We start from the raw sequence: 27,399 nt of genomic DNA on the forward strand, positions 1-27,399 counted from the left end.
CCAGTTTTAGTGTCTGAGAACATACAAAATTTGATGGGCTCCCATCAAGTTTCTTAAAACCAAGAAATGGAAGAACAAATTAAGTATTACTTTAAGGAAAGATGAAATCCAGCCCAATTACACATTAGAAAGATATTAAAACTGACAATCATAAGTTTAAAACTAGCAAATGCCACATGAGTAGGAGGAAAACTAAGCTATAATTGTTACTAACAAAAGGCTTTTTAGTTTTCAAAATGACTCTACTGTTTCTTTATCTGGCCTCCTTTTATAGCACTAATGTGTTATGATCTCTGTGTTCACTTTCTTAGGTCACTCTATCTTTGGGTATTACCACCTGATGTTAGATTTAAAATTTATAAATTATAATTTATCAATTCTCCCAATGTGTGAAGCATTAAACACAATCAGGCATCAATATTTATTAACACAAGACAAAGAAAACACATTCAATGAGTTAATAGAACACTGTCCAGCCAGATGTTAAATTTAAAAATGTATATCTAGTCTAATTTCAAATAAATAAAAAAACTTTATACATAATTACACAGTACTATAGTTTGAATTTGACACTGGTAAATATTTTGACAGAAAGTAAACAAAACGGCATTTAGGACTAAAAAAAGTATTCTTATATCTTTACACCCTCTTCCTCTGGACAAATAGCATGGCCATCTACATATACCTAAACCAGAAATGTATGAATGATAATGAAAAGGCCTATTGTGTATTTGGAGTACTGCAGCCTCTTGCTCCAAATACTCTTGCTTTTACATCAAAGCAGACAACAAAAACAACACTAAGGCATAGATCATGTTGGAGTTTGAGGGTGAGGTGGTAACTCCTCATTAGCTTTAGTCTAAAAGATTCCTGGATATTTAAGAAAGTAATTTATTTGGCCAAGATATTGAGCACCATGCCTGGGGCAGAGACCTTAATAAAAAACCTAAGGCCTCAGGCCCTTTGTTGATTCAACAAAAGCATTAAGCAAGCATTGCCCAGGGACTAAAGGAAACACACTCACAGGTCCTATAAGTAGGCAATGGTCCCTAAACAGCCTGGGGCAGCACAGCTTCCTAAGGAAAGGACTTGGTACTGGGGTAGGTGGGGCCCTTTATGAGGAGAAAGTGCAGACTGGATTCACTGGTGCCCACGAGCATGCTGGTCTTCCCCAGGGTCTCACTGATGCAGGAGATGGCACATGTATAGCTCTAAGAAGCCGTAGGGCCTAGGATTTTTCCTGAGGCAGCCCCTTTCCTGCTCTACCTCAGTTACTTCTGCTGAGAGGCAGAAACGGGGTCCAAAAACTTTCACATGAGTAGATTTCTCTTAGATGAAAGGGGGGGCTTGCTCTTAATTTAGTTTTCTTTTTCACAGCATAAAAACCTAGACAATGTATTCCAGAGTTTTGGCAAGGCTCTTTCTATCAATAATGGCCTTTTGGGTCTGTCTTAAGAGTTTTACCACAAAGGTTCTACTTATGTGGAAAGAGCAAGAGCACTGTGTCATGAAGAGAAAGTTTTCTTATCCAAGTCTGCAACAGACTAAGCACAAACATCTCTAAGCTAATGACTGGACTCTTCCCCTTCCGGAGATGCTTCACCAGAGCTACTGATGCAGCTCCCAAAGACACGTCTCAGCTTCTTTCCTCCTCAGGCATTTTCTGGCTTTTGAGGGACATGCAAAAGATCAGTAAAGCAGCCACAAGGCAGAAAGCAAAAACTAAAGATGAATCAGAAGCCTTAGGAACTATAAAACTAGCTAATTGGCCCCTAAGTAACTGGGAATTGGCCACATTTTGAGATTAACAGATTATCTTTTTTGAAGGAATGAGTATAGATCTGCACTGTCCAACATCATAGCCATTCCCCACATGTGGCTACTGAAAACTTGAAATATGGTTAGTCTGAACAGAGATGTGCTTAACAATATTGGATTTCAAAGAGTTAATAGGAGAAAAAAGTAAAACATCTCAGTACTTTTTTATATTGATTTCACATTGCATGGTAATATTTTTTTATATATTGGGTTAAATAAACCATATTAAGACAATATCACGTTTCATTTTTAGTTCTTAAAATGTGGTTACTAGAAAATTTAAAATGACAGATGTGGCTTACATGATACTTCTAGCAGACACCCTAACTTGTGCAGTAAAGAATAATCCAACCCACAGAATAGACTCTGCCTATATTTTTTTCTTAGAACTTACTATTTACTTCTCAGGGTCGCTTGTTTTTGTTTAGTGAATCAGTAAGAACTGTTTTCAGAAAATTACTTTCCAAAAGAGCAGGCTGTTTTCTCTGCCAAACAAACCGTTGCTAGTCGCTGGGATTTCTTGCCCCAGTGTAAGTGCTTTTTTCCTGTACATCCTAGAACCTCTCTCATCATGTATAAATTAATTTCATCCAAAATGTTGGAAAAGAGATCTGGAACTGGAAAATGTCTTGAGGTCTGCCCTCGTGGAGAATGGGTTGGGAGAAAAGGAGGATTATGTAAAAGGGAGTCATAAAGTGGCTTTGAGTCACAGACTGGAAGGGCAGCCTCTAAGAATGCTGCCACAGCGAAGGGTCTGGCCTTTGCATTACAAACCTTATTTTCAGGGTAATTACAAGTCTTAAAAATTGTTTAAAAACGTATTTAGTTTACATGATGTTACAGTGGGGTAAATAATATGTATTATTAAAATAGTCTAAATAAATATTTACACAATAGACCAGAGTGGGTCAAAGAGAACCATTCTGATTTAACATGTTAACTCTGTTCACTTTGATTTTTTTTTAATTTTTAAAAATATTTCTGTAAGAAAAAAATAAATTCAACTATATTCAAATACATGAAGTATCAGACCAAAGAAAGAAACTGAGCCGGAGGCCACACTCAGTCCCAAGCTCAGTCTGCTTGGCCGGGCACCACAGTTATTTCAAAAGAGTTTCTTGCATACATCAAACTGCCCCTATTTCAGCATAAGCCTGGCTATTTTGGCAAGTCAAATTGGTCAGTTTTGAGATGTATAGTTTGTGGCCTTACGGCTTCATGTGACTTTGGTCCCACTGTCTTCCCAGCCTATCATGCTTGTTCTTAAAATCCTGGCCCTCATGAACTGGAAGAACAGAGGACTCTTCAGCTTTCAGAAAAGAGAAGCTATATGTATAAACTGCAGACACAGTTTACACTGAACCTAGAAAAGAGGAAATTCTAAATTCTTATGTAGTCACTCTTAATTTGAAACACAGTTTCAACACTGGGGGCCAAAGTGAGTTATTGTGGTTCCTTAGAATAGGGTGGGACTGAATGAATCTGAGCTTTTTCATACCATTTTGATTTTTAAACTGAGATTTTTCAGCTTGTAGAAACAGGTTGAATTCTTAAAAGCTTAAAGCTGATTCTGGGAATGCAAACTTTAAAAACAAACATAGGCAGCTTTAGTTTATAAAATACACCAGCCAATAGAGACATAGTACAATGTGCAGCGAAATCTGCAAACAATTTGCATTTTTTAGTTACCTATTCAACTACACCGCATTAAGAGCGTATCTGAAATTCTCTCAAAGTAGAAATGTTTCTACTTTGGTGGTTGTAACTATACAAGCCAATCTTCATTTTTCAAAGCTAAATTATGTGTATTCTTATTTACATGTTCAAAACAATGGTCAAAATGTTTTACAGTCAAGAATTATATAATTTTCATGTTCAGTGAGTTATCCAATTTGCTTATGAGTCGACTGAAGTAAGATGAGTAGTTCCATGTTAACAAAACCCGCAGAATGTCTAGCTATGGTAAAAGGCAAAATACAGTACAGAGCGGGGAACTGGGTACCTCAGACTACCCCCTCATGTGAATTCATTAAACTCCCTTACAAAATTCTAAAATGGCATTAGATAAAAATACAAGTATATACAACAGATGAAAAATATGCAACATGCATGTAATTGCTTTAGTAACGTGCTGCTCACGCTATGTCAAAGCTCATGACTGTTAACATTTTTTTCATTTGCCATCACAGAATTCCCCTTTTCTGTGTGTTGTGTGATTGCAGAATCCCACAGGATGAGATGAAGGATACAATGTAGCCATCTCAGCTTATTTTACATCATTTGAAAGCTTGCTCCTGTCACGGGCTTTGGTCCTTGTGGTTTCCCAGGAGGCCCCGGTAATCTCCACAAGGCCGGTTACATGTTATAAGCCACGTAGATGGGGTCTAACTGGTCAGCGAGGAAGCTGTCGCGAAGGTGCATCCTTTGCTTCTCTCCTCTGGAGTTGATGGGGATGACACCTGGGTCCACCACAACCACGACGCCAACGATGAGGTAATGCTCCTCCAGAACCACATTTGTCACTAAGGGAACCAGATCCAGAGCTTCCTGTTCAGAGCCACACAGTTCCACAACCACCACAAGCAGGTTGGTCCACGTGAAGACAGCACTGAAATTTCAATGACGTTCATTTTAGATGTCAGTACATTTATCAGTCATCTTGTACAGTCAGCTACCCAAGACTTAGCCCCATTTCCCTGAGAACTGCCTTCTCTCTTAGCAGCCACATCTGTAATGTATAACCGTCCCCTACGATTACAGCTGATTAGCTGAGCCATCCAAAATCTCTTGGGAGTCTGGAACTGGGATTGGAAGTTGTTAGCTTGTCACCTGAACTGGGGACACGTGGACTTGAAAGTTCTGGGGTAGCCACATGTGCAGGGAATCACAGAGAATGGCTCTTCAGGGAGAAGAGAAAGAATGAAGTGGATGTCCACATGGCTCTAGCAAGTAAGAGGACAGTGGTTCCCGATGGCCTTGTCTCTACCTTTCCTGAGAACCAGAGTTAGAAATGTTTAGGAACCTCTGAGATAGGCAGGTATTCTTTCCATTAACTTTCTCTTTTGCTTAATTTTTTTTTTGAAAAGTTTCTGTTATTTGCAATGTAAGAACTTTGACTAAGATAATACTCTTATACCCAACAGGAAGGGAGTCGACTTGGCTTCCTCTGAGCTTAGTGCCCCACACAAGTGTGTCTCCTCTTATGCCATAAAAGTGTCATGAGGTAGTTAGTAAGTTGCTTTTCATTGAGTGGGATTGCTGGGTTAGAGGATATGACCTGACTTGTGATATGCAATGTTAAACTGCTTTAATACACAGAGTCCAATCATTAAAGAAAAATGTTCACAGTATCTGACTGCATTAAAAGTAGAATGTCAACCAGGCTGGGTAGCTCAAGTGGTTAGAGCATATGCCAAGGTTTTGGGTTTGATCCCCCATCATAGCACATACAAGAAGCAACCAATGGCCCAGCCGGCGTGGCTCAGTGGTTGAGCACTGACCTATGAACCCGGAGGTCACGGTTCGATTTCCGGTTGGGAAATATGACCAGGTTGTGGGCTTGATCCCCAGCAGGGAACATACAGGAGGCAGCTGATCAGTGATTCTCTTTCATCATTGATGTTTCTATCTCTTTTCCCCTCTCCCCTCCTCTCTGAAGTCAATAAAAATATATTTTAAGCCGAAACCGGTTTGGTTCAGTGGATAGCGCGTCGGCCTGCGGACTGAAGGGTTCCAGGTTCGGTTCTGGTCAGGGGCATGTGCCTGGGTTGCGGGCACATCCCCAGTGGGAGATGTGCAGGAGGCGGCTGGTCGATGTTTCTAACTCTCTCTCCCTTCCTCTCTGTGAAAAATCAATAAAATATATTTAAAAATATATATATTTTAAAAAAAGAAGCAACCAATGAATGCATAAATAAGTGGAACAACAAATCGATGTTTCTCTTTCACTCTCCCCACTCTTTCCTCTCTCTCTCAAATCAATTAAATTTTTTTTTATAGTCAATTGTCTAAAATTAGAGGGTTAACCATGGCACCCAGCTTCTCTGCATTTTCTTACACCTCATGGACATTATTCAGATCTGGGGAGAGAACATTTTGAGACACAGAAGCGTCTGAAAAGCATGAGCAGCCTTTAAAAGCATTGTGGCCATTTAGCAAGGGGAAAAAGAAACAAAAAACGAGTGAGGACACATTGATAAATATGTAGAGAAAAGAAATTGGGTGGGTTCTGTATTGTTAATTCAGAATAAAAGCCAATATGAAAAAACTACAAGGTTTTAATTTTAAAAAATTTTAAGTCAATGTGAGGTTAAATGATCCCTTATCAGGGATAATGTAGGGGGATTTCCTACACTGAGAGGAAAATTAGACCATATAAAAGTAATGATCCTTTCATCTGCTTACCATTTAACAATTTAAAAGCACATTCTCATTGGATCCTCCCAATAATCAGGAAGTGACAGAGAAAGTATCTTACAGATGAGGGAAGCAGCCTAAGTGGGAGAGCAAGGCCTCTAAGCTCTAGGTCCTGTCCGCCATTCTACTCTGACTCTAGAGCAGCGGTTCTCAACCTGTGGGTTGCGACCCCCTTTGGGAGTCGAGCGACCCTTTCACAGGGGTCGCCTAAAGACCATCGGAAAACACGTATATAATTACATATTGTTTTTGTGCTTAATCACTATGCTTTATTTATGTTCAATTTGTAACAATGAAATTGGGGGTCACCACAACATGAGGAACTGTATTAAAGGGTCGCGGCATTAGGAAGGTTAAGAACCACTGCTCTAGAGGCAGGAAGTCTATCATTAAAGAGGACTCGACTTTAATGGTCCTTAGAGCCGGTCTCAGGTCTCCATGGCCTCATCTGCCACAGCAGATGGCACACAAGACAGAATCAGTCTGCTTATTCTCTTAGGCCCCCTGAGTGCTATGTCTGTAGGTGGTAGGTGGTGCATTCAGCTGACTACTTATTTTTCCTCGATACGACATTGGAGGTGGGAAGTCTATTCGGGGGTGAGGCTTACCATTCAGCAATGCTCCTGTGGATCCGAGACACTGAGGTCTCAATATCGATTGGGTGGTATCGTAATCCTCTCAGCTCCAGCGTTTCATCCAGAGCTCCCACCACATATAACGCATCATGACGCTCTGACAAAGAAAAAGAGAAATTTGGTTTATCAGATACATTTTGAGTACAACATAATATTAGAGTTAAGAGCAGAGTTCAGACTGCCTGCCGTATCAGGTGGCTACATCACTCGCTGTGTAATTCTGGGCAAATTAGTCAAGCCCCCGGATCCTGCATCACCCTCTGTGAGACAAGATAAAAACATGGCTGTGGAGACCAACCAAAGGACTTGTATGCATGCATATAAGCCTAATCAATGGACACAGGCACCAGGGGGCTGAGGGCATGAGTGGGGGGCGGGGGGGCGCGCTATGGGGGTTAAGGACACATATGTAATACCTTAATCAATAAAGAAAAAAAATTATAAAAACAAAACATGTCTTTGCCCTGGAGGGTGTAGCTCTTTTGGTTTGAGTGTCAACCCGTGCACCCAAGGGTCGTGGATTCGATCTCTGGTCAGGGCACATACGGGAGGCAACTGATTAATGTTTCTCTCACACTGATGTTTCTCTCTCTCTACTGCCCTTCCTCTCTCTCTAAAAAAATCATTAAAAACATATAAAAAATAAAATCAATGAAAACAAATCCTTGGGCGAGGATTATCAAAACAAAACAAAACAAAACAAAACATGGCTGTTATTAGGATTAAATGAGATAATCCATGCAAGGTAGTTTATATGATGCCTGGTGCATTGTAAGTGCTAAAAAATTAGCTATTATTACTACTACTGCTACCACCTGTACCAGGAATTGTACCAAATGCTGGGGAGATAAAGATGACAAAACAATTCCTGCTTTGGATACTACCTACTGGAGAAATAGACCCACAAACGGGCGTACTATTGTAACGCAGTGAGCCCAGTGACAGGAGTGTGCACAAGGCATAGGGACCAGAGGATACGCCCAAGCTCTGCTCATAGGTTCAAGGAAAACCTAGAAGAACCGAAGCCGGGCTGAGCTGTTAAGGATAAGTAGGAATTGGCCGATGATGGCTGGGAGAGGGGAGAATGGAGGGAAGTGAGGATTTGAGATGAAGAAGAAATGAACATGTGTCATTGTGTCTAGACATCTTCAAGGAGTCCAAGTATAAGGAGTAGGATTAGAGAATGTGGACAGACTAGTTCTGGTTATTAATAGGGTTGTAATCTATCTATATTACTAGTGAGTGCATTCTGTGTGCCAGGCACTGCTCTGGGCACCTAAATGCATCAATCCCCTGACTGGGAATTGAACCACGACCTCCTGGTTCATAGGTTGACTCTCAACCACTGAGCCATGCCAGCCGGGCTAGAGTTGGGTATTTTAAAATGCCTATTCATGCCACCAGGAACACAGGTTGAAGGCAGCAGTGAAGCCATGACAATGGACTGGGCAGAGGATGGCTGGGGGACTGCTTATACCAGAGCCTTGCCAAGCAGTCTTCAGTCCAACATGCGACACTAAAGGGACAGAGGAGCACTTCTGCAGATGGCTCCTCTGCACTGATTCCCTGTCAGGGATTAGGGCTGGTACACGAGAATAGAAGAGCTAAAAGGGCTTAGGGTCTGTGTTCTGCCTTTCACTGCTCATCAGGCACACCTCCAGGACTGAGGCTGTGCTGACCCACAGTTCAGGGGTGCTGACGTGGTACCCTGGGTGCTTACCTCCTAGGTGCTTTTCAGGGGCAAAGTCTTACTTTATATGCAGATGGATTCACACATGGATTAAAGAGTTGTAGGAGGGAATAGTCAAATACACATACACAAGGCCGAGGCTGGCTGAGGAAGGCCAGCCAGTGCTCCTGGCTGAAATGCAAAGCAGGATGAAGGGGAAGAGTTGGCATGGGAGATGCATACCTCCAGTGGCCGCTGTGAGCTCAGTTCGGCGGACAAAACCAAGGTATCCTGTCCGAGCCCACAGTGTCTGAGCAGCATCCCCAAAGCTGAGGCGAGTGTTGAAATGATCAGCTTGAAGAGTCTCACTATCGTAGATGGTGTAATAGCCACTGGCCGTATGGGGACTGTTTACCCAAATCTACAAGAAAAGGGCACTGGTCACATTTCCCAAGAACACATATTGTGACTTTAGTTTTTTAATCTCATTTTTTTATTAATAGCAACAACACAACTGCAATAAAGGCAGCTGACATTTCAAGTATTCAGTGAGGTAAGTACTTTATATGCTTTATCTCATTCATTCCCGCCACATGACATGACAATATAGTTCACACTATTGTTATTCCCATTTACAAATGAAAAAACAAGGAGTTAAGTAACTTGCCTAAAATGCGGAAACTAGGAGACTCACACCCAAGTCTGAGTGGCAGACACTACACTGCCTCCCTGGCTCATTTCTCAGCCTCTTCCAGAGTCTCACAAAGGTGTCATTCCTGTGCTTCTGAAATAAGGTATAGAGCCCTCAAGGAAACAATCCAGGGTATCTGAATTTACCACATAAACAACCAATAACTAAAAATGGTTGGTAACACTAAACAGGCGCCATTCTATGTGCACTACAGATACAGGTATTAATGCACGTAACTGTCACACAATTCTACTATGTAGGTGCAAATATTATCGATGGATGAGGAGACTGAGGCCCAGAGAGATTAAGTAACTTGCCCAATACTGAGAAGCTGCTAAGTGGTAGAGCCCAGGTCATCTGGCTCCTGTACCTACAACACTCCTCCCAGTACGCTATGGGATGAAACAGGGTCCCTCAAAGATTTGGGGGAAGAAAAATTAAGACTTTAAAAACATTTTAATACTAATACAAAAAACACATTTTGGGATAGAATATAAAATTTGCATGAATTTTTGAAATTTAATCTTTATGGCTCCTTCAATAGGTGGGAGGAGGTAGGATTTGCCCATTTTCCTTTTCAACTGAGGGATTATCAGTGGACAAATCTGGGATGAGTTCTAGTTTGGGTGCCTAAATCTTCTCTCCATCCTGGTCTCAATTTTCCTTTTCTGTCCATTTCAGTCTCGTGCTTTACAGAGGAAGATTAAGACTCTTTTAAAATATGAAAATTCCCAATGGGGGAAAAGCACATCCACACTTTCTCTGACTTTGAAATATGAATCCTAAAGTTGTTCTCTGCTGACTTTCAGAGTAAAGGTGAAAGGTACACCTACCTCTCCAAGGTGAGAGTCTCCAACAGGCCCTTTGGTCTCGGGATTAACAATAACCACTTTCACTCCAGGTAAAATCTAAGAATCAAAGGGAAAACACAAAGACTCAATTAAAGTCTAATGACCTGCTCTCCCTTCCTCTACTGAGGCGAGGAGTGCACAAAGGCAGGAGCTATCTAAGATGGTGCTCACAGAATTGTCCTCAGTGGAGACCAGAGGTACAATAAGGTTCATCCTCAAAAGGAAACCAAAGAACCAACCAGTCTACTTCCTTCAAAGGGATGAGGAACTGCAGATCAGAATGATGTTAAGAATTTATAGACGGCCCTGGCCTGTGTTGCTCAGTGGTTAGTGTCCTCCTGCGAGCACGAAGGGCTGAGAGGTCATTCCCCATCAAGGCACAAACCTGGGCTGCAGGTTCAATCCCCACGCTGGTCAGGGGGCATGCGGCAGGGAGCCAATCGATACGTCTCTCTCACATCAATGTTTCTTTCTCTCTCTCTCTCCCTTGCTCCTACCCTCCTCTAGAAGTCAATGAGAAAAATATCCTCAAGTGAGGATTAGCAACAACAACAATAACACGAAACAAAACAAAAAGAATTTGTAGACTAAATTGACCTGTAACTGTCCTTTCCCACAATCTATCTTGTTCACTGGATAGTGGCACTAAACCCCTTAAAGCAGGAAGGGCAGCAGTGAGGGGCTGCCTGCGAGACCGCACTCCGGTCCACAGTGAGTGCTAGAGCTGAGGGGCCTGGAGAGAGACAGAGGAAGGGAGCAGTTCTGCAGGAGACTAGAAAGACACTCGAGTGCAAGGACCTCCCTCAACAGGGAGGAGGAAGCAGCAGGTGCTGGCCGAGAGGATGGCTCAGGGCCTCTCTGGTCACCTGCATTCTGTCTCTTAAGCCTCCGTTTTCATCTTGGGTTTCTGGATGATGCAGTTACCTGAGAAGCCCTACAATGATTATCTGGGCTCGTACATCTAAAACCTCCAGGAAGGAAGAGACAGGGCCAGGCACCGTGATACAGCTCCTGAGGCACCCACTGTTAGCTGAGGCAGACGAAGATTGACAAGATGATAGGACCAACCTAAGCCCACTTCGAAGAGTTTAAACAGAAGAGGGAAACTGGAGGTAGTTCTCCGTGGGGTTGATCTACCACTGGAGGCTGGGCAGGTTCCCTCTTTCCCCCAATTTTCTCCTCTGCCTTCCAGAATTCCTAGAAGGGATTCTGGGGCATCATCACTTGTCTTCAAAGGGAGAAGAAACTTAAAGCTTATGCTGATGTTTCATCACCCTCAGTAAGTTGTTTAAAACCGATACAGACTGCTTGGATGGTAAACACACAATACAATATACAGATGATGTATTGTAAAATTGTATATCTGAAACCTATATAATTTTATTAACCAATGTCACCCTAATAAATTCAATTAAAAAAATAAAACTATAGGCCAGCACCGGTTTGGCTCAGTGGACAGAGCGTCAGCCTGCGGACTGAAAGGTCCCAGGTTCGATTCCGGTCAGGGGCATGTACCTTGGTTGCGGGCACATCCCCAGTGGGACATGTGCAGGAGGCAGCTGATCGATGTTTCTCTCTCATCGATGTTTCTCACTCTCTATCCCTCTCCCTTCCTCTCTGTAAAAAAAATCAATAATATATATATATATATATATATATAATATATTTATATATATATATAAATTATATATATATAATTATATATATATATATATATAAACGATAGCCCTCGTCAGTTTGGTTCAGTGGGTAGAGCGTCGGCCTGTGCACCAAACAGTCCCGGGTTTGATTCTGGTCAAGGGCACGGACCTCGGTTGCAGACTCCTCCTGGGCTCGGGCCCTGGTCAGGGCTCATGCAGGAGGCAACAAATCGATGTGTTTCTCTCACATCAATATTCTCTCTGTCTTTCCCTCTCTCGTCAACCTCACTAAAATCAATGGAAAAATATCCTTGGGTGAGGATTAAAAAAAAAACCCACTAAAAAAAAACCTGCTATAGATTGAATGTTCCCAATGAGGACTGGAAATCCTAATCCCCACTGTGATGGTATTAGGAGGTGACTACGTCAGGAGGGCAGAACCCTCATGGAGGGGATTAGTGAACTTATAAAAGAGACCCAGAGATTTCCCTCGCCTCTTCTGCCAGGTGAGGACGCAGTGACAAGACGGCCATCTATGAGCCACAAATCCCTTGCCAGAATCTGCTAGTGCCTTGATCTTCGGTTTCACAGCCTCTACAACCTTGAGAAGTAAGTTTCTGTTGTTGATAAGCCACCCAGTCTCTGGTATTGTTACAGCAGCCTAAATGAACTAAGATAATAATGAAATCTCTCCTTGAACATTTTAAAGCCTCATTCTAATCTGAATCTTATCCCCATAATCTCTTCCCCATTTTGGTTTCTCTTTGAACTACAAATATATATATAATCTCCCCTAATCTTAAACCACACCCCTCCCCTATCTGCCACCCATTTTTCTCCTTGTAACACTTATAAAGATAGAACTGGCTCTTATTCATCTCTCTACCTTGAATAAATGAACATTAAATTTTGCTGGTTTGTCAAATAAGAATTAACATGTCAGATTTTTAAAAATCTATGGAAATTAAGAAAATTGAAACGGAGTATTCTTCTTATGTATCCATATGAATTTGAAAGTACTGGCTCAGTTGAAATTGTTGAGTTATCTCCAGATTTCAGTTAAGTTTTACCCTGGGGTATTAATATGTTAAATGGCTTCAGGTTTCTTTAAAATGAACCACTTCTCCACAGAGACCACCTTCCCAATGGTTAACAAAACAAATTACCTTTCCAGACTCTGAGAGGAGCAAGCTCTGGGGGGCACCCCGTTCCACAAGACGAACCCTGTAGAAGAACGGTATTTACTATACATAAGACTTTTCACAAGTGATTGCACCATGTTGACTATAGCTATACAGTGCCTTCCCAAGACTCTAATTTGTCTCTCCTCCTTATGTAGAGCAGGTTCTCAAACTTAGCATTACTGACATTTTGGGTCCAATAACGTTTTGTTACAATTTTTTGTGAGGGGCTATCCTGTGCAGTGTAGAATCGTTAGCAACATCCCAGTCCTCTACCCACTAGATGTCAGCAGCAGCCCACTTGTTGTGACAACCAAAAATATCTCGACTCTGTCAAAAGTCCTCTGGAGGGCGAATCCCCCAGGCTGAGAAACACGGAACTCGTGAAATGTGCTGCCTGTGCAGGCGGGGCCAGTGCCACGGGCACCCCGGTGAACACAGCTGACGTCAGTGGGACTTGGGAGAGGGTCACAGAGCCCGGGGCCAGGCTCACCTTGGGATACAGTTAAAATTCCTTTCTAAGTTGATGAGGGGAAAGGCTTTTACTCCTGGGGCTCAGATAAAGTACTGTTTCAAAAACCCTACTCCGCCTCATTTGTCTTGTCTGTCCCATCTTTTATTTTTAAACTTTCAGAGGGAAGAGTCTACCAATTTTGGTTTAATTTATATCAAAATACTTTTACACAGGCAGGAACTAAGTATTACATCTTAATATTAAAGAATAGTGCAGAAACTGTGAGAATGAAAGCTTTCTTCTTATAAATGTAAAAATTTTTCAGGTATTAATAATGAAAAATTATTTCCCTCTTTCCATGCCTCCTGGAAGATACAAACAAAGGATGAGGAAGGGGCTGGCTTTCTTGAGGCTCAGAACTTTTTATGTTTAGGAACTCTAATAAGAAATGATCAAAATAAATCTACTGTACCTGTCATGTCTTAATGATTTCAGATCTACATACACAGTAGTTGGATCGGGCCCTGAGGTTCCCTAAAGAAAAATAAATCAATGCATGGTTTATTTAAATTATTATATTTCCACATTTCATATATTTAAATAAAGAAGTAAGTTAGACATAGACATAAAAATGCAAACTCTATTTTGAAAGCTCACCCTCTTCAGCCAGATGTGGCAGGGTACAGTCAATGCCTAGAAGAGGCGCCTGGCCTGGCTTTGCCCTCATGTTTCTCTCTTCTCCTCCCTCGGGAGAGTGGGCCAGGGGCCTTCTCACAGAGGCAAGAGAAGCACTAAAAAGTTACCAGGCGAAGGCTGGTCCTCATCCCTGGACTTTAAAGCAGGGGCGACTGCCTGGCCTGTGTGGCTCAGAGGTTGAGCATCGACCTATGAACCAGGAGGTCACAGTTTGATTCCTGATCAGGGCACATGCCTGGGTTGCAGTCTTGATCCCCAGTAGAGGGCCTGCAGGAGGCAGCCAATCAATGATTCTCTCTCATCACTGATGTTTCCATCTCTCTCTCCCTCTCCCTTCCTCTCTGACATCAATAAAAATATATTAAAATAAATAAATAAATAAATAAATAAATAAATAAAGCAGGGACGACACAGGTCAGCATCTATGGGGATTTTCAAAATTAACACTGGCCCAACCTGAAAACAAAGGGCCCACAATTGGGCTCCACAGTTAAAGCTACGATGCTATTTAAAAGTCACCTGACCATGGTCATAGAAGGCCTGAAAGTATCTACCCACGTATGCCACCTTCGTTTACTCTCACTCTTGTCCACGCCTATGTTTTCCTCATTAGTCTCCAAGCTACATACAATCAGACTCAGTTCTTTTCTGCTATGTACCCAGGAATAACATGGCAAAGTTGCCATCTGCTTGGAGAAAAGAATACAGGCTTATTTGTACTTCCTTTGCAAAAAAGTTATAAAATATGGAGGAGACAGGAAAACAGAAGGGAAGATATAAACAAAATTCAAATAGGACTCAGAGTCTTCTTCAGTCATTGCTGTGGACCATGAAACTACTACGAAGAGTAAACATTTAGCACAGGGTGCTCAAAGGCCAGAAAAAGCTCCACGTGTGTAGCATCTAGCAACTTAGTGATTCCACAGAACGACTCTGTGAAGACAATACTCTTCTCTCCATCTTACGGATGAGCAAAATGAGGCACAGTGAAGTCACCATGGAAAGGCCACGGTCCCAGAGCAGGTGAGAGGAACGGGGCTCACACCAGGCAGACTGTCCGAGGCCTCTGCTCCAGAGCACCACACACCCCCCTTGCATTTTTTCCAACACGATTTCATGAAAGTCACCTGTAAACATATTGCTACATTGACTCTTGATCCGAAAGTGGTGCTGACAGCTCGAGGGGACAGACCGATGTCTTTAAAGAGCTTGGAGAAGGACTGCTGGAGGGCAATTCGGGGCCGCTCCTCGGCCACTACCACACACGTCCGGATGCAGGAGAGGTTGATCCCTCTGGTCTGTAAGACACCATGCACGTGAGCTGAGGTTAGCAAGACCATCAGAGAACTGAATAGCTAGGGCCAGTGCTGTCTCTTTGGTCAGGAAAAGCCAAGGAACTGTGTATTCTCACCTCAGATAACCAGAGAAAAGACAGAAGTTCCCAGAAATGCCAAGGCTTCCATTGAAGTCATTACCTCCTGGTAAATGTGCTCATTCTCTATTTATTTTCTCTTTCCTCTAAAAGTCTTGGGTTCCTCAGCAATCCATTTTCATCCCACCCCGTTTCTGTGCCTTGCATTTCTCCCTACTGCAAATTGGAGGCATGGGACTATGAGGAAGGGAACCTTGCACCCTGGAGATCAAATCTCTTGTCTTTTTTTCCTCCTTAAGGTCACATTTCTCTATTTAAGAAAATCTGGTGTCTTCTGACTCTCCCACATGCAGTCAGACATATGATCACTGGCTACACACATGAATGAGCTACCCCTTTATCTCTGGGGCCCTCCCCAGTCTCTGATGCTCTGAGGTTGCAAATTCTATTGGGAAAAATCCTACTGGAGGTTAACAATTCCTTTCATCTTTCTATCAAGTCATTTCCATTCAGCCTCCCAACCAGTTTCACCTTCTTCGCCACAAATTAAGACTCACATTAAACTCTGAAAGAGTGCATTAAAGTAGAAAGTGGAAGAGATAAACTTCCGGAGGTTTACAAAAACACCTGTTTGACTGCCTAGAGAAAACCAAGCAGGTATGTCTGTCAACCCCTCCTCAGCGTCCTACCTGTCCCATTTCTTTAAAACCCCCAGGACTGCTGTTTGTTGCAGCTGCTTCTTACCTTCAGCACCTCCACTTGGTTTCCAAGCCCCTTGGTGCAGAGCTCCATTACTGAATAGGAGCAGAATGTATCCCTTATTTTGTACTGGTTGACAGTGGCAAGCCAGAGGAAAAGGTTGTTTTCTAACTCCATAGGAGGAATTAAGATGGACTGGTGACCTGAATAGACACTGCAATACAGGAAGGCAAGAGCTGACATTAGCAAATCATCCTAGATATCTTGATGTTTTAAAATATCATCAATTCAACTGAGCAGGAAGGACAGTGTAGGGCCATATTAGATATAATGGTCTAAGAATCAGCCTTGTTCATATGCAACTCACAACACAGTGTAACTATAAAATAGAGCAGACTGTGACACATGTAGTAACTGAGACGTGAATAAAGGACATCAACAAGATCACAGAATAAAGGGCAAGTCATCCAAACTGGGAAAGCTGGGGCTGGCGGGGGGCGGGGGGGGGGGGGGGGGGGGAGAGAGTTCAATGTGCAGGTGACAGTTGTGCTGGGGCTTGAAAAACGAGCAGGAATTTGACAGTGGCTGGAGGAAGTGAGGATGGTGATGAGAGTATTCCAGGCAGAGGAACAGCATATGCAAATGCAGAGGTATAAAATTACATGGTGTTTAAGGTTGACAGAAATAGTACCCCAGTGTGAAATACTAGAGCACAGGATGCATGGGGGAGTGATGAGACATAAGGCCAGAAGGGCTGGGATCAAACTGTGAAAGGGCTTAATTATCATATGAGGGATTTAGACTTTACCCAGTAGGCAGTCACTGCAGCTTTAAGTTGGGGCAAAACTAGCAACATGGAGGAGGGATTGGAGATACGAGACATGAAGGCTGAGAGACAGTTAGCAGAGACTGCAATAGTCCAGCGGGGAGATGATGAGGGCTTGAACCCCGACAATGCAGCGGGATAAAAAGGAAGGAATAGTAGAGTCACATATCATATGTATAATCTGCAGCCATGAATCCTCAACTTCCTAAACCTGGGTATAGATCAGAATTACCAGGAGCCCAAGAGTCCTGCATTTGAAAAATACTGAATTGGGGTCTCCACCTTCAGAGATCTAAGTAAGTATGGGGAAGGCCTATTTATTTTTCTTAGACCCCTAGGTGAATCCTATGTACAGGCAGGTTTAGGAACAACTGAGCCAAAGGACATGACATTTAAATGGATGTGAGACATAAAGACAGAGAAGTTGGAGATAATGCCCAAGTTCCTAGTTTGGGCCCCAAGGTGAAGGACCCATCCTAACAAAGATGGAGACACAGAAGGGGCTGTTGAGTAGCACGCAGCTGGGAAGGACCCATGGAGATGTCCACCAGGAGGTGAAAATGCAGGTATGAGGTGAGGTTCCCTGGGCGGCTAGTGGGAGGAGTGGCAATGCTGTTCCATAAGAAACAATCTGGCCAGGACGGACACGCTACTCTCCAGCCACATGCTATTATCCCACCTCATTATATTCCTTCCTGCCAAGCCAGGGGGTGCATTCTGGCTGTCACAGCTGACACATTTCACCCAAGTATCATCCTTCTACTTGGCTCTACTTCTAAAGAGAGGATTACAGGACAGAGCAGAGAGCAGGTAATAAGATCACTAACCTTTTGCATGAGGCATAAAACTACAGAAAAGAAAAAGGGAATATAAACGAAACTAAATCAACATCAGAGATATATTAGAAGAAGAAATTCTGGAAAAATCGGTATCTTATTGAAACTTTCCCAGATTAAGGGAGCAAAGGGAAGGCTGAGATGGTTATGGCCTTCACAGACACGCCTACACATTCTGTTTCTTTGCTTTTCCATTCCTACCTGCAGAGACACCAGAGTGCAAAGCCAAGTCCACAGTAAGGGTCAAGGCAGATGGCGATCTGCCGAGAAGAATACAATTCACACTGGAGCTTGATGGCTCTGCAGAGAGCATTGACTGCCGAGTGGGACATCTGGAAAGCAAGGAACATGGCACAGGATGGAACAGGCATCCCACAGGCAGCTTCGAGTCCCCCAAACTCCTCAAAATGATGTATATTTTTCATTGGTTCTAAAGCTTACTCTCACTTCAGGTAACAAATTTCTGTTCATTAGTCAACTCTGAGTTTTATGAAATATGAATCTGTAATTTCATACTGTCTTTAACTATAACTCTTATTATCTGTAGCTTCAATGCTAGGTTCAGAACATGGCATAACACAAATTCTTTGGGATAACTTATTCCGGAAGAGCCGATGCTCTTATTTAAATATAGCAGGGACCCTTGATCCTCCGCCTACCCTCTCTGGTACAACCAGCTGGCCTCTACAGCTGAAGTCCCTGGGCAGTGGTCATCTCTATTTTCTGCAGGCCTGGCATTTGACCAGCATCCAGTGAGTGAGTGAATATACACAGACTACTCTACCTTCACTCCTGTAAGCATGCCCGTTGTGGAGACACTAAAGTCAAGATACGCCAACATCTCAGGAGTGGGTGGTTTATACAACTGAGGCAACTTCTTCCTGGGTAAATCATCTGCAAGGAAAAGAAAAAATCTGATTTCAATCACAGATGTTGGAACATGAAAACCGTTGCTCTTTTACTGGTTTTCTGTGGCCTTGTGATGGCCAAATTTAGCTTCTGGGATTTGGGAAAGCTTAGGCTTCTCGTATTTAACCAAGCAGCTTATGTGTGTCACTCCTAGACGTGGGCTGGAGTTAAGGGCACTGCTAGGCAGTATAAACAAGCAAATCTGTATCAGGCAAATGTATTTACTAGAAGGTAAGTGAGGGGCATAATAACATAGTACTGTAGTTGAAAACTAAGAAAGCGTACTGCTGGCATTCAAATCCCAGCTCTGCCATTTTTCAGTGATTTGACCTTGGTTATTTAACATCTTTGTGTCTGTTACCTCATCTCTAAAAGGTATTAATACCTACTCTCATAGAATTGTTGGGAAGTTAATTCACACAAAGCAATTTGAAAATAACTGACTAAAATGCTCAAATAACTTATTATTATCATGCTGGTTTCAAGTTAAAGTTCATTACTTACAGTTTAAGTACATGTTATATTAGTCATGGACTGCTTTAAAAGTTATTCTTCTACAAATTAACTTGGTAGGTTTTTAAAAATTATAATCTAGAATTAGGAATTGAGTTCCTTTCTCATTTATTTATATACTCGTTCCTTTCCCCCCAAAATTTGCTTTATAAATATGTCAAAACCAAGGCCCAACAATGTCTCTTCAATGGCTCCTTTGGCTTTCTGGATCAAGAAACAATTCTGACTCTGACTTAAAAAAAAAAATATATATATATATATTGATTTTCAGAAAGAAGAAGGAAGAGGGAGAGAAACATCAATGAGGGAGAATCATCAATCGGCTGCCTCCTGCACGCCCCCTACTGGGGATCGAGCCTGCCACTCAGACATGTGCCCTAACCAGGAATCAAACAGTGGCCTCCTAGTTCAAGGATTGACACTCAACCACTGAGCCACACCAGCTGGGCCTGACTCTGACTTTTAAATCTCTTTATTACTGGGTACCCATCTCTGGTCAAACCAAAGACCTTCTCTATCACCTTCAACCCACCTTTGTGTATGAGAGGGGCATTTATGTGCCTAAAGAAACCTTCCTAGAAAAGAAAGAACCCTTCGTGACCCAGCCAGTGTTGCTCAGTGGTTGAGTGTTGACTCATGAACCAATAGGTCACAGGTTTGATTCCTGGTCAGGGCACATGTCAAGGCTGCGGGCTCAATCCCTAGTAGGGGGCGTACAGGAGGCAGCCAATGAATGATTCTCTCTCATCATTGATATTTCTATCTCCTTCTCCGTTCCTCTCGAAAATCAATAAAAAATATATATATTCTCATGGCTGAATCACAGTCCATATTTCAGGTCTTCCTGAAATGTGAATGAGTCCAATAACCACAGTACATCTATCTGCATCATTAACACCAACACATTTATTATATACTTGAGGTCCAGTGCACGGATTCATGCACCAGTGGGGTCCCTTGGCCTGGCCTGGGGGGATCGGCCGAAACTGGCTCTCTGACATGGCCTGAGGGGTCCCGGATTGTGACAGGGCACAGGCCAGGCTGAGGGACCCCATCGGTGCACGATCAGGGCCAGGGAGGGACTGTGAGAGGGCTCCAGGGCATGTCTGGCCCATCTCGCCCAGTTCCAATCGGCCGGACCCCAGCAGCAAGCTAACCTACCAATCGGACACTTAGCATATTAGGCTACTATACCGGATGACTGTGCTTATGTCCTTAAGTTACAAATGCAAAAAAAATCTAGTTTAGCATCTGGCACACAATAACCACAAACATGTCATCCCTGCATCTAAACCCATATAAATGTTCCTGAGGTGGATACCATGTGGTACTTACTGAAAGCAGGGTAGGGAGGAAATTCATGGTTAAGAGGCTGGAAATGGAGCCAAACTGACTGGGTATGTCAGTGCTACCACTTAACCTCCCTGTGCCTCAGTTTTCCTATTTGTAAGATGAGGATACAAATTGCATCACTTTATTAGGGTTGGTGCAAGGATAAAATTAGGTTATACATGTTAGATATCTGACACATAGTTAGGGCTCAACTAAAGATGTTATGATTATGTGTGAAGTGCTTTACATTATGTCAGTTTAATCTTTAAAACACCACAAAGTAGTTATTACAACCCCCATCGTATAGATGGTTTTGCCCAAGTTACTGGTGATACTCAGAGAGGAACAGAGTATTAGGACTTAAACCCTGTTTGCCAAACTCCATAACTCACATTCTCCCCTATCCCACCATTCTCCAGGTGGCCATGCGTCTTATTCCCTCCTTTAGTAGAAATGCCGTTTAACATTCATGCAAACTTTATGGTTTTCAAAGAACTTTCATATCATATTGCATTCGATATTCTCACTAAGTATGTGAATCAGGCAAGGGCAGATAGTATTTTAGAAAAGGGTAATCTCAGACAAGATTATATAGAGAACTAGAAGCCCAGTACACGAAATTTGTGCACTCAGTGGTGGGGCGGGGGGGTGTTCCCTCAGCCTGGCCTGCACCCTCTCGCAGTCCAGGAGCCCTCGGGAGATATCTGACTGACAGCTTAGGCCCGCTCCCATCAGTTGGACATCATTAGTGCTGCTGAGGAGGCAGGAAAGGCTCCCGCCACCACCACTGTGCTTGCCAGCCGTGAGCCCAGCTTCTGGCTGAGTGGTGCTCCCCCTGTGGGAGCGCACTGACCTCAGGGGGCAGCTCCTGCATTGTGTGTCATAGTGACCGGTCATTCCACTGTTCGGTCGATTTGCATATTAGCCTTTTATTATATAGGATAATACTAAAGTTTGAACTACAACCAGGTCTTCTGACTCCTAGTCCAATGCTGTTTCTACTATATCACATCTAGATCAAGACTGTATCAGATCTCAAGTGTTTTACATGGCCCTACATGTACATGGTCATATCCAGCATAAAAACCTACCCAACATTTGATGATGCCTAGAGTAACAGCAACATACTGTCTTGAGGGGCCTTAGCATGTTGTGATGTGCTTCTCTGGGTCTGGCTGTTAGAGTATCCAGCCTTTTGGTAAGGCAAGCTGACAGGGTATTAAGTTTTGTCTGTCTTATCAGAGGGAACGTGTTGTGATGTAAGAGCTACGTAAACATCTTTGGCATAAGAATCGAGGAACTTTCAGGGAGTAAATGCTCTTGTTCCTTCAACTCTAGAGGAATCTCCCCTTCACCTGTGTCAATGATGGTTGGCCAGGTTTTCACATCCACAGTTGCAGCTGCCTCTCTCGACTTCAGTAACCTCATTAGCATCTGCGTGGTGAGAATGCAGGCGGCTTTGCTGACCTAGAAAACAAATGAACAGAAATAAGCACCAGGAGGCTTAGCCCACATGTAGCACCAGAGACGTTGGCTGCTGCTAAGAGCAACTCACACACCACACTGGACAGGGCACATCAGTGTTTTAAACATACACACACAGGACAGCGGAGGTCAGTGCTTCCCCTTACATCTGTCCTCTGGTGATGTGTAATTCAGAGTGATGGACTTGTTCACGCACAAGTTTTTGTTGTTTGTTTGTTTGTTTAAATGCCCACTACCACAAATCATGCAGTCGCGTTTCCCACATCTGGGGAAACTGCACATCTGGGTGCAACGGATAAGCCTCGCCCTGGGAAAACCACCTTCGCGATCATGGCATCTCCCCTGCCAGGTAAGTATACAGTGTTGTTCACAGTAGTGATTCTCAGGGGGTGTTCCATAGTTACAATCTCAGTATGGATCCTGCACTCTCTGGGTTTCATGAAGACCAAAATAAAATAAAAACATGGAATTGTAGTGCTCAGGAAAGGAGTTGGTGTTTGTGACAGTTTGGTGAATGGTTGGTAAAACTAACTAGACCTAGAACATATGCTGAATTTGAGGGACTCTGTGCTCTCACAGAAACTGCTGCTCACCCACACACACAAACACAAAACGACTGGCCTCCCCATAAACCGTGTCAATGGGAGGAAACTTCCCTCCCTGCTGCTCCGGCCTGCCTTGCAGAATATGACAAGGGCATTTTGTTGAACTGAACTTTGTAATAAAATCATCTGTGGTGAACACAGGTTTTATGCTGCAAGCTCCAACTGCTGACAGAGCAGCAGTTCTTAAGCAAGTGTTACATAAATTGGAATTTTGTAACTCTTTGCTTTAAAGGACATTAGGACATGATGCAATAAAGATTTATCTTATTTTCTTCAATTCTCATATTCTGCAGAAGCTTCTGTCACTTCCAGAGCAAGCTCTGGACACTTTTTAAAAACTATGCTGGATACATACTGAATTTATAAAATTAAGCAAAATAAAAGTGATCTAACACTGGGGAGAATTCAGTTTGGCAAATAAAATTACCTTGGTTATTGTACAGAAAAAAAACCAGAACATTTTTTTAAAAGAAGGGATCAACCAATGAATGCATAAATAAGTAGAACAACAAATTGATGTTTCTTTCTCTCCCTCAAATCAATCAATCAATAAAAATAAAAAAGGGGAAAAACAAGAGAGTTACTATGATAGTTTTACCTCTTTAATGTTCATGATAATGCACATAATTCTGTATCTCATCAATAACCACTTTCCCATACTCTTCCACTGAATAACACTGGTCAATTTGGTCAGATTAAGAAAAAATAAGCTGTTTTTAGGAGAAAGATTTGACTTTCTGACTAATAGAACTGGAGAATTAGTAAGAATCCTTAGTTGTCTAAATCAGGATTTTATGAGATGAGGACAAGGTAAACCTGGTACTCACATCAACAATCATGCGGACGGTGGGCAATGTGGCGGTAAGGTTCTGAGCATGAGGAGGCCGGACAGTCACAGGAACGCACCCCGCATACAGGCAGCCATAGAATGCAGCGATTAACTCGATGCCTGCAAGACAGTCAGTTGCTTAGCTGCCTAGCATCACTGTGAAACTAACAGGCACACCTTCCCAAACTAGTTCATTAAATCATGTGTCAAATGGGTTATTCAGACTATAACATAACAGAGACACTAGCAGAAGAAATTTTTAAAACTGAGAAGGAATAGAAGGGGAAGGAGAAAGCACATAAAACAACTTAAAGAGAGAGAGAGAGAGAGAGAGAGAGAGAGAGAGAGAGAGAGAGAGAAGACAAGAATCAATAAGAAGAAAGGAAGCCAGAAGTAAAGAAAACTCTTGAAAGATACCCTAAGAAAGTGTTTTGGTTTCATTACTTGATGTCACTTAGGAGAATTAACTGCAGAAATTAGGGATGTTGAACTTGGTAAATAAGAGAAAGGGAAAAGGAGAGATGAGGAACACACGAGTTTTCTCTAAATCTGTAGAAGGCCACCCCAGGTGAAGAGCAATTTAATTTCTAACACGTGGCTCCATCAGTGGGTACAAGTTTTAGGGAGGTAATATGAAGAAGACTCTGCAATATCAGGGCTTAGCGGGTGGCCTCCTCAGAAAGTGTTCTGCTCCATCACCATGTCATAATAAACTGGTCGATGGAAGACAGTAAGACAGGAACACCATAGGAAGGATTCCTTTACCAGCTGACCTAAGAAATCTTCCTATCGATGTAAATATAATGGCATAGTAATCACAAAGCAAAATGAAATAAAAGACCAAAGAAGGATGGATATATGAGTGGGTTAGGTGGAAGAAGAATAAAGAAAGAGACAACTCACATATTTCACCTAAAATTTTGAGTATTTACATCTAACTGTCATCAAATAATTCAGAGTCCCTCTGTGAGGAGAAGGTTGTTGAATTAAATTAGAGCATGGAAGATGAAAACAGCAATAAAAGAGGAATATAATACACATCAATTACGATATGAACAACTTAAAGTCAAAAGAGTTCATGGACAACTTTCTTTTGGAAACTGGGTAAAATGGTCCCATTTCTCAACATTCCTACAAACAAAGCATCTCAAAAGTCAGGAAGTCTTCATTCATTCATTCATTCATTCAGTAGTTACCACAGTGCCAGGCACTATGCTAGAGAATGAAAATAGAGAGTAAATACAGAAGACCCAGTCCCAGCAGAGCCATCATGCTGCCTCACTACATTAACTCGCATCTTAGCCCGTGTGCAAGGGACTTACTTCGGAAGTCGGGAGGTGCACAGCCTACATGGTCATGCGGGGGGCCCTGAGTTCCTGTCCTCTTAGCCTGTAGCCTAGTAATGGATCCTAGGTGCAGTCTCCCAACTCAACACTTACCAGGTGGATAGAGCAACACCACATTGTCGCCTGCATTTAGATGTCCCTTATCACCGAGAACTGACGCAATCCTCTCTGCTCGCTTGTGAAGCTGGAGGCAGCTGGCTGTGCACACAGTCGTGCCCTTTAAACAGGAGGAAATATAGATCATTAAGAAAATAAAACAGTAACAAGTATAGCCAATTTGATATTATACCTAAAAGACTTGTGCCATGGTAGATTGTTTTTAGCTATTTATCAATTCCAGTGAAAATCCCTCTGGTGCCAAAGGACATTCTTTTTCAATGTCTAAAGGTATTTAGGGAATATCAACATTAACTTAAATCAAACATATGTATTACAGTCTTTCTTGCTCAAAATAGCTTTAGAAATACACAGGGATTGTTTTTATTTAAATGAGGAAATAAGAGTAAAGGGACAATAAAGGGACTGCTAAGTAGGTTGAGGGCAGGACAATCAATGCTGGCCATGTGGTCATGTGCATTTGCTGGGCATTAAGCACATATTTGATTGAGTTTCTAACAGCAAAGATGTAAACAAAACAAAACCAATTAGTGTTACTAGCTACTAATAAAGATTAGCAGATTAGAAGATGGCCAACTATTACTGATCCTGAGAATAATTTCCCCTGGGGTCTTCATAAATATTCTTATTATCAACTAGAGGCCTGGTGCACAAAACTTGTGCAAGGGGGGTGGTGGGGTGGGGGGCAGAGGGCTGTCCCTCAGCCCTGCCTGCACCCTCTCACAATCTGGGACCCCGTGGGTAGGGTCCCTAGGCCTGGCCTGCAATCAGGGCCTATTGGGTCTTTCCTTCCCCCGGCTGCTGGCAGCTGGCCCCACCCCCGCCGTTGCCACTGCTTGCCATCTGTGCTCTGCTGCTGCCCCCCTCCCCCGCCACCAGTCACCTCCCTCTGCAGGTGACAGGTGTGGGGTGCGATCGCTTGGCTGGCCTGGGTCTCCCTCTGCAGGGCAATCGCTGGCCGGCCCCACACACCTGCCAGAGCGTCGCTGGCTGGTGGCCTGGGCCTCCCTCGGTGGGGCGGGGCGATGGATCACAGGGCCCCCAGATTGATCATCCTGCAGAGGGAGGCCCTGCCCACCTGCCGAAGCGCTGCCAGCTGGATAGCCTGGGCCTCCCTCTTTGAGGCGATCAACTGCAGGGCTCTACTATCGATCGCCCAGCAGAAGGAGGCCCCGCCCACTTGGCCGGGGCTCCGAGATTGATCACCATGTGGAGGGCCTCCCCCGCCCTCGCCCTCGCCCTCGCCCTCGCCCCCGCCCTCGCCCTCGCCCTCGCCCCCGCCCCCGAACTGTCCCATCGGCGGGTGGCCTGGGCCGCCCTCTGCAGGGTGATTGTGGGGCGATGGCGGGGCCCCCCTGACCAATCGCATCACAACCACCTTGGCTGGCCTGGTACCAGTGCATGTCATAGTGTGGTCATCCAGAAGGTCATTCAGCTGTTCAGTTATTTGGTCAATTTGCATATTACGCTTTTATTATAATAGATTCAAGTTTCACTAGCCTGGGCTTTTTAAACTCCTTTCCCTTGGAAAAATTTCCCACAAATGGGAAAGTGCATAAAATATAAAGCAGCCCGGCTACTGTGGCTCAGTGGTTGAGCGTCAACCTATGAACCAGGATGAGAGAATCATTGATCGGCTGCCTCCTACACACCCCCCACTGGGGATCAAGCCCGAAACCCGGCATGTGCCCTTGACCAGATTTGAACCCAGGACCCTTCAGTCCGCAGGCTGACACTCCATCCACTGAACCAAACCAGTTAGGGCTGAATAGTTTCTTTTAAAAATAACATATTTTTAATTTCAGTAATATAAAATAGGGACGTGTTCCATATAGAAAATTTGGAAACTATAGATAAATACAAGATGTAACCACTATTATATAAATTCACAAGAAACATTTTAAAAAAGGTATCATATCTGCCCTGGCTAGTGTAGCCTGGTTGGTTGGAGTGTCGTCCTGTGCACAGAAGGGTTGTGGGTTCAATCCCAGTCAGGGCACATGCCCCAGTTGCAGGCTAATCCCCAGTCGGGGTGTGTATGGGAGGCAACCTATTGATGTTTCTCTCTCTCCCTTCCTCTCTCTCTCTCTCTCTCTCTAAAACCAATAAAAACATATCCTCGGTGAAACTTGACTCAGTTATTGAAACACTTTTAAGTATGTTTGGAATAACTTGGGCATTAATCTACTTTTTCAACTACCAATTGTAGGATATGTAAATATAGGCCAAATATTTCTGGTGCAAATTTAGCATTTGAATGAAAAAGTACTCTAAGTTTAAAAATACACATAGACCTAGAAGATTTCACATATACATGTTAAATATATAATTAATAATTTTTATATTGACATGTTGAGTTGATAATATTTGGGAGATATTTGGTTAAATAAACATATTAATTTTAATTGCTTAAAAAAAACATATCTGCCCTAGCCGGTTTGGCTCACTGTATAGAGCGTCGGCCTGCAGACTGAAGGGT

The 27,399-nt window shown here is 43.0% G+C and overlaps 1 protein-coding gene and 1 non-coding gene across 2 annotated transcripts in view; both read right to left on the reverse strand.

Annotated features, from left to right (window-relative positions):
* Positions 1-407: 407 nt before the first annotated feature.
* Positions 408-27,399, reverse strand: part of DIP2B (disco interacting protein 2 homolog B) — a 226,716-nt gene continuing 199,724 nt past the window's right edge. Inside the window, exons 26-38 of the mRNA XM_070410244.1 lie at positions 24,897-25,020; positions 23,456-23,577; positions 21,894-22,005; positions 18,569-18,678; positions 17,986-18,116; positions 16,168-16,336; positions 15,179-15,349; positions 13,828-13,889; positions 12,887-12,944; positions 10,063-10,137; positions 8,782-8,959; positions 6,843-6,966; positions 408-4,426 (exon numbers count right to left, since the gene is read on the reverse strand). Coding sequence (XP_070266345.1) covers positions 4,174-4,426; positions 6,843-6,966; positions 8,782-8,959; positions 10,063-10,137; positions 12,887-12,944; positions 13,828-13,889; positions 15,179-15,349; positions 16,168-16,336; positions 17,986-18,116; positions 18,569-18,678; positions 21,894-22,005; positions 23,456-23,577; positions 24,897-25,020 — 1,689 coding nt within the window. The 3' untranslated portion in view covers positions 408-4,173. The remainder of the gene's footprint in view (positions 4,427-6,842; positions 6,967-8,781; positions 8,960-10,062; positions 10,138-12,886; positions 12,945-13,827; positions 13,890-15,178; positions 15,350-16,167; positions 16,337-17,985; positions 18,117-18,568; positions 18,679-21,893; positions 22,006-23,455; positions 23,578-24,896; positions 25,021-27,399) is intronic.
* Positions 22,213-22,380, reverse strand: LOC139007949 (U1 spliceosomal RNA). The gene has a single exon (XR_011471072.1). It is a non-coding gene; the product is annotated as a U1 spliceosomal RNA (small nuclear RNA).

Source organism: Myotis yumanensis, unplaced genomic scaffold (assembly GCF_028538775.1).
Source record: "Myotis yumanensis isolate MYYU_CA2020_CCGP unplaced genomic scaffold, mMyoYum1.0.hap1 SCAF_3, whole genome shotgun sequence".
Lineage (NCBI taxonomy): Eukaryota > Metazoa > Chordata > Mammalia > Chiroptera > Vespertilionidae > Myotis > Myotis yumanensis.